Source organism: Rissa tridactyla, chromosome 2 (genome assembly GCF_028500815.1).
Source record: "Rissa tridactyla isolate bRisTri1 chromosome 2, bRisTri1.patW.cur.20221130, whole genome shotgun sequence".
In the NCBI taxonomy this organism is placed as follows: domain Eukaryota; kingdom Metazoa; phylum Chordata; class Aves; order Charadriiformes; family Laridae; genus Rissa; species Rissa tridactyla.
In genome coordinates this window covers 70037790-70050338 of record NC_071467.1, presented here as the reverse complement: position 1 = coordinate 70050338, position 12549 = coordinate 70037790, and the positions used below count along the sequence as shown (strand labels likewise).

General features: G+C 44.3%; 2 protein-coding genes across 2 annotated transcripts; one reads left to right on the top strand and one right to left on the bottom strand.

The window, feature by feature from the left end:
* Positions 1-479: 479 nt before the first annotated feature.
* MRPL36 (mitochondrial ribosomal protein L36) lies at positions 480-1403 on the bottom strand. Its single transcript, XM_054192033.1, has 2 exons — positions 1321-1403; positions 480-1215 (listed from the first exon to the last, which is right to left on the bottom strand). The coding sequence occupies exon 2, from the start codon at positions 1203-1205 to the stop codon at positions 882-884; it is 324 nt and encodes a 107-aa protein (XP_054048008.1). The 5' UTR covers positions 1206-1215; positions 1321-1403; the 3' UTR covers positions 480-881.
* A 12-nt stretch (positions 1404-1415) lies between these two features.
* Positions 1416-8310, top strand: NDUFS6 (NADH:ubiquinone oxidoreductase subunit S6). The gene is made up of 4 exons (XM_054192032.1): positions 1416-1598; positions 2413-2466; positions 6058-6180; positions 8164-8310. The coding sequence occupies exons 1-4, from the start codon at positions 1458-1460 to the stop codon at positions 8227-8229; spliced, it is 384 nt and encodes a 127-aa protein (XP_054048007.1). The 5' UTR covers positions 1416-1457; the 3' UTR covers positions 8230-8310.
* The last annotated feature ends 4239 nt before the right edge of the window (positions 8311-12549 follow it).

Here is a 12549-nt window from a genome sequence, read left to right as displayed (position 1 = left end):
TTGGGTTAAGGTTTGGGAAACTGCAGAATAGTAAGTACACCAGAAACATCAGAGAGGACTTCCCCGAAGGAAGAGGAGGCTAAGAACAATTCTGAATACACTGGGAATGGTCAACATATCATTATACTAAACCTAAACACTACAATTTAAGGAATGGTTGATTACTTTACACTAATTAAAATACCACCATCTCCCCTCAAAACCCACAGTGATAAGCAGCAAGGGTTTACACTGGCATTACTGAAGCTACATGGGATTATGTCTGCTGTAATTCCCTAGCTAAAAGAAATTTTTACCTCACCTATGAGCCAAGCCAAAAGTCAGAACATCGTCTTCCAGTGTGACATTTTTAATATTATTTGCCACTTAAGAGCCCACAAGAGTTTGCAACTACTGGTTCTGTTATCACAGCTTTCAACATTTAGGGTTTTTTTTAAGAAAGATTCACTGTATATTGTAATAATTCACAATCAGCAGCATTTATTTTCATTTTGCTTTTAATTAAAAACAAAAATGTATCTCAGAGTCCAATGATTCAGCTTTGCCATTAGTAACTTAACAGCGAGGTGATTTTAAGTAAGGCTTCACGGCTTAGATGACAAGAGGCTTCCCACTTCAGTTCTCAGCATCCGTGGCCTGAAGTTACAGCGAGGGCTGTCGAGAACTTAACTCGCTACACCTCAGCGTTCAGGCGACACCTTATCACCGACACCACTTCGCCATTTGTGTCCCCAGCAGTCAGCTCTCGGCGGTCACAGGGCAGCCAGGGAAGAGGGAAGGAGCGGTTCCAGAAAGCAGGGCCCCGAGGCCCGACCGGCGAACACCGCCTTCGTCCTCTCCCCTCCGGGGGGTACCCCGCCGCAGCGCTCCGGGCCACCGGGCTACAGCTTCCTCTGCTTGTGCCGGGGGTTGGTCTTGCAGCACACGTACAGCCGGCCCCGCCGCCGGACGATGTAGCAGTCCTTGCAGCGCCTCCTCAGCGACGTTTTCGTCTTCAGCCCCGCGGGGAACAGCGGCGGCCCGGACAGCAGCGGGAGGGCCAGCAGGCCGCTGGGGGGGGCCGCCCCGTACCGCGGCGGCAGCAGGGCCTGGCTCACCGTAGCGGGCCGCGGCGCCGCCCGCCACCACGGGGCCAGGGAAGAGAAGGACGAGAGGCCCAGTGGGCGCAGCGGCCCAGCGGCGGCCCTAGCCAGGAGGGACAGCATGCTTCGGGGCCTGTGGGTTCAGCGCACCGGTAAGGACACCCGCCCCACTCACCTCCTTCCCACCCTCCCGCCTCCACGCCGCCCCCAGCCCTAAGAGAGAGCTTCGTGCACCGACCCGCTCCGCCACTGGTCTTCTCTTCCGCCCACAGCCGCGCGCTCGCCCCAGCAGCCGCGCGCATGCACGGGGCGAGGCAAGGAGTGCGCCTGCGCGCGCCCGCCCGCGGGGGGCGGGGGTCAAGTGGCCGGAGCAAGATGGCGGCGCCCGGCGCGACCTTCCGCCGGCTGCTGCCGCTGGGCCGCTGGCTGCCCTCCCGCCCACTGCCTGCCGTCGCCGCCCGGGCCTACGGCGTGCGGGCCTCCGCCACCGGCGAGCTAGTGACGCACACGGGGCAGGTGAGCGGGTGGGCCCGCGGCGGGCGGAGGAGGGCGGCGGCGGCCCCGGGGTCAGTGCTGCTGCTGCGCTGCCCGGGCAGGGCGGGCGCGTCCGGGCCGCGTCTGGCAGCGCCTGCGGGAAAACGCCGCCGGAGCTGCGAGCGGCAGCCTGGTGTGGTGCCCGCTGTGGGGATGAACGCGTCGGGGTGGTGCGTAAGGTAAGGTAAGGTGCGGTTTCATTAAAAAGACTGTTAATTAGGGTTAGGGTCATTAGCTGCGAGCGGACGTTGCTCCTGTGTCGGCGCCGTGTGACTCCATGGGATCCGTGTTCCTTAAGGCCGGACCTGGCCCGGCCAGCCGGGAGGCCGCCGTGGAGGCTGAGGGGAGAGCGCCGGCGGGGCGCGGCGGGGAGGCTCTTTCCCTGCAGTCACTGCCCTCGAGCGTAAATAAACACAAAACGTGAATTTCCCGGTTTGACTCACCTTCCAGTTGGCAGTGTGGGATCAAGGAAGAGTATTATACGTAACTTATAATAGTATTTTAACAGTATTATAAGTAACAAATCTTATGTTTGCCCCTATGATCAGAGCTAATGCTTCCGTTTACTGGCTTTAAACCCCCCCACCCCCTTTCTTTTTTCCAACCTAAAATTTATTTTCCTGTGTGAGAGAAACTGAAACTACTTTTTCTGTGCTGTACATACTGGTAAGATACTGGATGCAATACTTGAAACTAAGGAAATGATTTATTTAGTCTTGACGGTGCTGTAAGCCCTTGTGTTCTTTGTTTATGGTTATTACTTTTTCAATAAGATAAGGTTTATTTTATACTTCAGGTATATGAAGAAAAGGATTATCGAAGAGTTAGATTTGTTGGACGACAAAAGGAGGTAATTCATGCTACCTTTACTCGCGGGAGAGGGGGTGGCTTGTGGGTTTTTTATACCTGGTACTGATGTCCTCAACTTCATTGTTATTCTAAAAAAACCCAAACAAACAAAAAAGAAAAAACATACCAACCAAACCCCAAAACCACAACCAAAACCAAACTGTTTTGGATTTCAGTGGTTTTTTTTCCACTGCAGTGAAAATTTTTCTTTTAAGACAGCTTATAAGTAGCTTCTGTGTACCTCCCTGCTTTGGGCAAATTTGGAAAATTAATTTGCTTCTGCATAGTTAAAATCTTGATCTTGACTGAAATTGAGTTTTTAGTGAGGCCACTTCATTTCCAGAGCCTGGGAAGCATTTGCTGAAACAGTGATGTAACAAATGAAACTAAAATTTAGAATATTCTGAAATAACGAAGCCTCAAAAGCAAAGTCTAGTAACACCAGCATCAGCCACATGAGCTACTGTGAAGTTATTTTGTGGGCCTGTTGCTGCTGCTTATCAATAGAGTGAGTACGTGAAATTGTAAGTCCTTTAGCACCGAGTTCTAACGATTGAGCAGCACAGCTCCCTGAGGGATCTGCTGCCCTTTGGGAGAGAAGTAGAGATTGTTTCAAGCTAACTTGTATTCCTCAGTGCCCGAGCGTCTGATTAGTGCCTTACTGTGAATGCTATAAACTTGTATGTATAGTTGAGGCATTAAATATAAGGCAGGGGGGATTTTTAATGTAGTGGCGTATAATTATTCCCTTCCTAAATTAATCTGAACTAATTATGCTGGTTTCTGAGTTTTCGTATTGGGTTTACCTCATTGTATCGTGGATACAGTTTAACTCGTGCTGTGTGGCAAAAATAGGGATTCTACATGGGAAATAGTTAAATGAAAATGTCACTTAAAACGCTGAAGTAATTTACTTCTGGGAGGACAGTGGCAAAGTAGGTTTCTCCCAAATGCAGTGCCTGTTTCTGTGCTACTTCTGTAGCTGTAGGAAACTCTCCTTGAGCCTAATTCTCTGTACGGCGCAGGTCGCTTTGTGCCTTTGCCAGCAGCTTATTTTGGACTCACTATTTGTGTAGTGAGGAACACCCAGGGTTTTCAGTTCAGCCCAGTTCTTCCTTCTCCAGCAAAAGCCGAGCTTTAAGTCTGCTGAGCAAGTTTTGATGCTAGGTTTTAATCGTGAAGTGGAAATGAAATTTACATGTTAAATACTGAAACCATCCTCATCTGTGCTTATTAATGGGATCTCTCTCTAGGGGCTTTGCTGTTACCCTGTGGATCCCCCAGTGTGTTTCATCTGCTGGTATTAAGGTTTCACAGCCGTCTCTGTAGTCCAAACGTTGTCGTGTTTCTGAAGCTAAAGCTAGCCTGTGGAGTTGGTAACTGTGCTTTCTCAGTTGGTTCTTCGCCTTTGGTATGCTCTGGGTGGTCGAGCCTGGCTTGCGATCAGCCCAGTCCAGCCTCAGCAGCTTTCTTGTCTGGGGATGCAGTCTCTGGATGCAGGTGCCCTCAGTGAGGACATCTGGGCCCGTGCCTGGGTGCCACACGTGGTCTCTCCAAGCGGTGGCCAGGCACAGGGCCATGGGCCCAGAGTTACCTCAGTATTGTCTCCTCAGTTCTACCAGCCTCATTGTTAATGAAATCCATGCGTGTTAGCTAAAATCGTTGATATCTGTACTGGGTGTGCATAACTGGGAGATCAGTGCTCTCTGGCAAGGGCCTAAAGCAAGTAGCTGTGAGAAGACTTGAGTGTGGCAGCTGTGAAACTGCATCAGCTGCAGTCTAACTAGAGTTATCCTGCCCTTGTACAATCCTGAAGGTACTACAGGACCCTTTTTGACACCACCATTCTCGCTTTGGCTCTACCCTTTCTGTTGGGCTGGTGCAGCAGCTGAAGCTGTGAGGGGAAGCTTACCCCAGAGCTGGTCCGGTTTAAATATGAACTCCTGCCTCTCCTCTGGATCTTTGTGCCTGGGTTTATTGCAGGTTTGGTTTTCTCTGTCAGCCTTGCAGACCATTTACTGGCACAGGCAAGTAGGTGGAAAGAAGCAGCAATGGGATTGCCAAACTGGTGCTATGGCCAGGAAGAAAAATTGCTCATTGAATTATGCATTGGGTGAGGAGCGTTTGGGTGTGCCTTCTTTGGGTGTGCGTATTTGTTGTGGTTTAACCCCAGCCGGCAACTAGGACCATGCAGTCGCTTGCTCACTCCCCCCATGGCAGGATGGAGGAGAGAAGCAGAAGAATAAAAGTGAGAAAAGTCATGGGTTGAGGTAAAGACAGTTTAATAAGTCAAGCAAAAGCCGCACACTCAAGCAAAGCAAGGAATTCATTCACTGCTTCCCATGGGCAGGCAGGTGTTCAGCCATCTCCAGGAAAGCAGGGCTCCATCACATGTAACAGTTACTTGGGAAGACAAATGCCGTAACTCCCCTCTTCCTCCTTCCCTGAGCTGTGTATACTGAGCATGATGCCATATGGTATGGAATATCCCTTTGGTCAGTTGAGATTAGCTGTCCCGGCTGTGTTTCCTCCCAACTTTTTGTGCACCCCCAGACTACTCACCGGCAGGACAGTGTGAGGAACAGAAAAGGCCTTGATTGCTTGGCAACAACCAAAACGATCTGTGTCTTACCAATGCTATTTTCATCCCAAATCCAAAACATAGCACTATACCAGCTGCTAGTAAGAAAGTCAGTTCTATTCCAGCTGAAACCATTTTATATTCTTGCATGTATAACATCAGCTTTGAAAAAGCCGGCCCCTCCTGGAGCGTGTTTTGTGGAGGGGTAGGGGTGTTTGCCTGCTCAGTGCTGGCTGGGAGTGGGTCGGAAGCAGCTGGGGTGGGTGAGGGAGGAAAGCGCTGCAGCTGGGTGCTCTGAGTCCTGATGAGGCACAAGTTGCTGTGTCGCAGGCCTGTCCAGAGGTGGGTACATTTGCCAGGCTGCGTAGACGTGCTCCAGGAAAAAGCCCTACTTGTCAAAGATATGCATGTTCAGGAAGTGTAGGCAAGATGGATTTACAGAGTGACATAGTGACGTTAGAGGTTTTTCTTTTTTCTAATGCCTTTCTAACTGTTGATATGCACCACATTCATGTTATCCTGAGGTTCCTGTGCAGTGATAGAATAAGGTGCATGGTGAGAGGCTCTAAATTACCAGCAGTTTTTTTTATCTCACTCCTGACCTTACTTGTCCCACCTTTATTTCTGAGTTTACCAGCAGTGAGTCTTTCGCAATTTTTATCATGTAGTCGCTAAAGCACAATACAGACGCCATGTCAATTAAATATCTTCTGTTCTTGGCTGCTTATTCCGGCTCACCGTGCTGCTGAATCTGCTGAGGTTATGTTGTAAACCTGAGCAGTGATGTGGCCTGTGTGTCAGGGGAAAGGGATCGCTTTTGCAGAATTTAACATCCTTAGTTCACTGGTCTGGCTTATAGCATGCCTGAAGACTTGGTGAAGGAGGTGGGAGGAAACCCATGCAGGAACTTCTCAAGATGGCTGAAGTGGAACTGCTTGGGGAGGTGGTGAATGGGAATTGGTTTCTGTCCGAGTGGGAAAGGTATCTGAAAGTTTCCTTTTTCTTTTACAGGTGAACAAGAATTTTGCAATTGATTTGATAGCAGAGCAGCCTGTGAGTGCAGTTGAAAGCAGAGTGATATCGTGCGATGGTGGTGGTGGAGCTTTGGGACATCCTAAAGTATACATAAACTTGGTAATGTGTTTGTTCTGCGTATAGCATGTTTTGCCTGTAAATTCTTGTTTGTAAGGTTATCTACTTTTTGGCATGTTAGTTTAACAAAGTAAAAGGAGTAACCACCAGAAAAGCTCATTTTATTTGATGCCTAATATAAAATTAAGTTTTCTGCTCAGAAGAGTTAGAGGGCTTCCATTTGAAGTTACAGAAATTTCTTTTTGAAATCTTGATTTGTTTGATAGGACAGTAATTTTTTTTTGGAAAAAAATTAACTGAAGTAATATGTACAAGCAGTGCCTTGAGACCAAAAAATAACATGCTTGCCATGTTTTGAGACACTCTAATTATTTAAATGCCACCACGGAGACTGAGGATACGTTTGCAGTATTCCTAGGAATATGTGGTTTATTTTGAATCTTATAAGTTCAAGGAAAAAAAGGGGGGGGGGGGGCGGGGGCGGGAAACCAACCCAAACCAGTCTCTTTCCTTCCAAAAAGACTCTTTCAGTCTTTGGGAATCTTGGTAGTACTGAAGATTGAATGTTTCAATCACGGTCAGAGAATCAGTGAAGAATAAAGGTCATCTTATCCTCCTGTTGACAGTAGTGATAGTTTCCAGTATATTCTTATTCTAGAGAGTGAAAATATTGAGGTTAGTATCATATGACCTTGGTGGAATCAGTGATTACCTGTTGTTTAGGTGCTGTTCTCAGGCAGACCTTGACTGCAGATGTCTTAAAATTTTTGCTTGCTCACCTAAACTTTGACACTTGCTTAATGCCCAAAAGAATGGTGGGGGAGAGCTGGTGTCCTTTAGCGTCAGTGTTGTTATCGCTCCTAATGTTAATGAACAGCATTTCTATTTTGAACAAAGTTAAGACCTTTTGTAATGATTCATTTTACATTATTCAAAGTCAAATGCTCAAAGGTTCTAATTCATAACACTCAGGAAGCTTGTGCTCTTCAGTCTTAAGTTAACTTGTGTAGCACACTGCTGGTCGGTTGCATTTATATTGATTCGTTTGACCTGTACCATGTTCTTCTTGAAGAACGCATTAGTCTTTGTGAATTTTGAGATCTTTTTGTGTTAGCAATCAAATGACAAAATGTCTGTGGTTTAGTTCTTGAAAGCTAATGTCTGCAAACAGAGAGAATGGTATTAGACCAGCTTGTTTCCTTTTGCCCTGGCAATTGAAATCCAGGCTTTTGGGGTGGAGGGTAGTCTGTATTTTTCGCTTCTAATCCGTTATTAAGGAAGAGGAGCCATGAGTTTACTTTATTTAATGACTGTAAAGAGTTACGTTGCTAGATAACAGAAGATCCTTGAGTGTGTATCTAACCGTCTTGTGTTTTGTTGTGTTAGGAAGGACTTCAACAACAGCTCACAGTCACACTTCTAAATTTAAATTTAAAATCTAAATTAAAAAAAAAATGTATCTTTTGGAGAGAATAACATTTTAAACAGACTTAATTGTTGCTTTTCTCCAAAACATTTTCTTTCAGAATTTCTGCCAGCATTCTACTGAATTTTCCTCCTTCCTGCAACTAACTCTGTCAGCTTACATTACTGTCCAAAATTCCTGTCTAGATGTAACGTGGAAAGGCCAAATTCTATTCTGTATTAAAATAATTACGAAATTATCTTCTCAAAACACTGGAACAGATACGACCAAACTGACCTAAGTTGTTCAGTTCAGTACCAGTATCCTTTATTGCTGAAGAGATATCACTTGGCTTGACTCTAAAATTATACTGTTGAGATTAGACCTGGTAGTTAAAAGGCTGGGAGAAGGGAGGCTGTGTAGGATACAGAAATCAAGCATGAACCTCATTCTGTTGTTCTTACTTCCAGTGTTTCAAATAAGATTAAATTCTGTACTTCAGCTATATTGATCTGTTTTAAGAGGGTGCGTGTAAATAAAAGAAAATTTGTAATTTCTGAAAGTTTTATAAAGTGAAATGAGCATTTGTTGTATTTTTATATATTTTTATATTTTTGCAGGACAAAGATACAAAGACCGGAACGTGTGGCTACTGTGGACTTCAGTTTAAACAGAAACATCATTGAAAGATTAGCCTTGTGTGCTTGCAGATTTCTGTTCAGATGTTAATGTTTAACAATAAATAAACACTGTATTTAGACACACAAGATTAGTACTTGTGTTTATCTTAATGTTTATCTTAACTATGGAAGGTCCAGTCTGTACCTTTTTAAAATCTAGCTTGTCGAGTATTTGAGAGATGAACGGTGTTACAATATCTGCTTTGTAGTTAATTTGGTTTTCATCAAACGAATGTCCTGCCTAGTTTGGCAGACTTCTTACAGGCTTGTAAGTAGCCCTTGGCGGCAGCATAGGTTTGGTTTTTACTGGGTAGATTTGTATTCTTTTCAACACTGAATTGGATGTAAATGTTTACAGGGGGAGTAATTATCCTAGGTGTTTGTCTTTTGGCATTGTTTGATACTCTTCATTTGTTCATGGCCTAGTATCTATGGCTAGATTCACAAACAGAAGCACAAAGATGTTACGATATTCAGCATTACAACTCACCTGGAAGCAAGATTGTCATCCCTGAACTAAGGAGCTACAGTTGCTGCTTGTTTAAAAGAAACAGCCAGTGCCTTAGAATGGTAATCCGTGCGAGCTGGAGAGCTGCCTAAACTGGCACATGTGAAAGGTGTGAAGGCATTTGTCCTCAAGTTGAGAGGATCAGAATGTAAATACCTGATTCTCCTGGGGATTCACACCCTTGAAAGCTCTTTAGGAACTGGGTCTTGTCAAACTCAAAGTAGGGATTGCTCCATTACAGGTAGCAGCTTCTGCTCCTTTAATACAGACAATCTGACAACGAGAGCATCCACCTATGTGTAACGCTACCTAGGACGTGTGAGGCTGGTTGTAGGACTTATCTGCCTTCCTGCTTAATTTCACTTATGTAGCATTCCATCATATAAGGATAACTCTCAAACAGAGCGTGTGTCTGAAGAAGGAGGATCCGAGCTTTGGTCTGTGCTTCAGAGAGCATTTTAATCTGTTAGTGAGTGACTTTTTTCTTTCTTTTTTTTTTTTTTTTTTTTTTAAAGCTGGTGATGGAACATGGTCCCAGGTAGCAATTCCTTCTTGGCCAAAGTTTAATGGGGCGTGATTCTAAACCTGCTGTTTATGTTGTTTCAGTTAAATTGATGTGGTGGTATCAAATTGAACCAAATTATGTGTCCCTACAGCTGCTTAACTTGCTTGTGTCAATTTATAGATGATGTTGAATCAACACAGGCTTAAAGCAAGGTCTGAACTATTCTGTTTATAGAAGTTGTGTGATTAGAGGTCGTACTGCAGTTACTCACATGTACACCCTTCTTTTTCCATTCATTCCACCTATAAGAGCTTAACCTCCCTTTCTGTCTCTTCCCCTTCTTCCACCTTCCCTCTCTTATTCCCCTTTCCATTGCTGCTGGTTTCAGTGATCATCTGACTGGCCTTCAGTTCATTCTTTGTCATGACTTAGATTTAAGAAGTAATATTAGAGCTATGCATTGTAAATTCAGCGTAGGTTACTGAGCACTGACTCTATAAAGCCAGGGTCTGACTGAGGGTAGATGGCTGTTATGATGGTTGTAGTTTTGTGATGTTAGTGCAGTGGCCAAGTTCAAGAAGACTTAGTGTATGTTGCATTTTGAGTAGCACCTGAGCACCTACAAAGATGGCAAAGGATCCTTTCATAAAACCCAGTAGCTTGCATTCAGCCTATCTGACCTTATGCAAATGGTTTGTCAGCTGAGCACGAATGTGGCATTATAAATAGTCTTCTGGTAATTCCATCTCATGCTCTAGATATAAAATAATTACTTGAACCTGCAGTGTCTGTCTATAAGCATAAATTTGGTTCCTTTTTAGTCTGGCTCTCTACCAGTTCCTAGAGCGTCTTGGCTGGCACAGACCTCTCATGGTGCAATCATTGCTGCAAAGAGACCCAAAACAAGTATTCGTATGTTGTCCTCTCCTTGGGCCTTTGATTTTCTTATGAATAATATATCTGTTTAGATCACTGCTGCTCATAATAAATTAACAATGTTTAAATTGGCACGGCATCTGCTGAGGACCCAGACAAATCCCATCCCACTGGTCTCAACCATGGAATGCTGTTCTTGGACATTCTCCCTAAAGTACTTGTGATATGTGACACTGTTGACACCAGCAAAACAAAGGAGGTCCCTACTTCGCTCTGGTGATCTCCGTAGGAAAACTTCAGACTTTGCTTCTTATTGTTTCCTATGTGCTAAGTTTGTATATCTAGGTGGGGATGGCTGTTTATATGAAGCTTTGCACTTTGAGCCACACCATCTTGCATACCTGTGGAAAGGCCAGCCTTGATCTTCAGGAAAAAGTGAGGAAAAGCAGAAACTTTTACTGTGGTGGTCGCAAGTAGATACATGTGAAAACAGATCTATGAGGACAGACTAAAGCACATCAGTATCAAAGCAAGGATAGACTAAAACACATTGGTATCAAATCAGCATTACAGCTCTTAGGCAACAAATTCAGACTAGAAAGCGATATGGAATAAAACTTTCAGGCTTAAATTCTATCAGTTACTGTTTTGTTCTTTGTAGATAATTCACTCAGGCTGGAACTCTAGTCTCTTGCTCTGATTGCCAGAGTACAAACCATAGTTTATACTGTCACTATGGAAATACGAAGTATTCTACATTGATGTGTAGCTTGTCTTAGCAACTGTATCTTGCCGTTACCTACTAAAACCATATAGGTTTTTTTCTCTTTACCGCCACATTTATTAAGCTTTTCTTGGTAAAAATGCGCTATGTATTTAAACTTCCAAAACAAAAAAGGGCCATCCGTCCTTTTCCCCATATACTTGGTAGCTATATGTCCACTTCTTTCAGTCATGGAAGTTGCTCTTGTAACAGGCTTCTCCAAATCAGCAAATGTTATCCCTATACCCCTTTCTGACCTGCCAGTAACACTTGCACTTTTTATTTAATACTGTTGCAAGTATCAGATAAAATGCAGCATACTGTAATAGCAATAGAAGCAATTGCAGAAGTTTGGTTCTGCAATATCCACGTTGTTGGTATTCTTTGGTGTGTTTCCTGCTGTCGGGTCTACATTGGTTTGAGAGGCACTTAAAATACTTCTGTGGTGGTCTCGGAGTATGTAGTCTAAATTTAAAGCCAGAAATTCTGAGGAGCACATCTGGCAATTCGGTCTTGCCTGTGGAACAGACTGATCAGGGAAAAAGGACCCTGCGTTCAGTTTGTTATAAAGTTCATGGCGTAAATTATAATGCGTCTTCCTCTCTGGAGGTCCATCAGGACTTGTGGAACTAGAGAGGAATAGCAGTTTCAGTTTTCATAATCAGAAGCAATACAGTAGTGCAAGAAAAGTAGAATTAAAAACATGATATGTATCATTGCTGTAAATGTCACTCTGATTTGGATGGTCATCCTTTCACATGCTTCTACTTTTGTCAAGCATTGTCCGGTGTTAGCAGCACAGGCAACAAGGTATGCCTTGAAGGCCTTTGCACGCCCAGGTAGTGACAGCTTTCACTCCAGGCTTTCCAGGTCCCAAACCATTTTCTACTGACTGATTGCAGTGGGGGGGGTTGCAAGTGGAACACGATTATCAATTTTTCCATGTGCAAAGCAGCTCATGGAGCTCAGGTGTTTGAGATATGGTGAATTTAACTGGCAGTTACAGGAAAAATATTTGCTGCTCCTGAAAATTATGCAGTCATTATTGATTATTCCAGGTTTGCGTGGCCATCCATCACCATCCAAAATCGCCCATGTTCAGGTGTCAAAAGCTGAGCTGACAAAGCAAAAATTGCCACTGGGAAGAACAGATTATGGAAGTGCAACAGAGGAAGCAGGAATGTAATCTGTGCAATATGGAAATGATGTGATGGAACACTGGGAATATTGCTTTAAAGCGCCTCCCTTTTTTTAAAGGGGCTGTTAGTTTCCCTTCGTGTGAAACAAATGCTGTGCGAATGTATGTAACTGCACTTATCCATACACCTTCTGCTGATACAACATCCTGCTTTAAAAAGCCCTCTCCATCAGCCTGCTGTGCACGCATTTTTATTGATGTCCTGGCAACTGTATGCCAGGACTGATGCTATCAACAGCACTTTGTAGTGGAGGTATCGTTTTAGTGAGCGCTAGAATTCAAGCAAGAAGTTCTCGTCCCTAAGCAGAGTGAATCCTGCTGAATTGAAAGTCACGAAATGAAAATATATTTAAACGCTACAGAATTTATAAAACTAGTTGCAGCTTTTTTAGGTATTTTCTCACCTTCTATTAATGTTTGGCTTGGGGTGTAGTTTCTCCTTTAAATTTTTTAAACTTGCTTGCTGTTCTCATCCT

What these genes read in the sequence shown, in the direction of transcription:
- NDUFS6 (XM_054192032.1), top strand. Translation starts at nt 1,458, where the DNA reads ATGGCGGCGCCCGGCGCGACCTTCCGCCGGCTGCTGCCGCTGGGCCGC. An exon ending in TAGTGACGCACACGGGGCAG is followed by an intron (nt 1,599 to 2,412) that starts GTGAGCGGGTGG and finishes TTTATACTTCAG; the next exon opens with GTATATGAAGAAAAGGATTA. An exon ending in CTAAAGTATACATAAACTTG is followed by an intron (nt 6,181 to 8,163) that starts GTAATGTGTTTG and finishes ATATTTTTGCAG; the next exon opens with GACAAAGATACAAAGACCGG.
- MRPL36 (XM_054192033.1), bottom strand. Translation starts at nt 1,205, where the DNA reads ATGCTGTCCCTCCTGGCTAGGGCCGCCGCTGGGCCGCTGCGCCCACTG.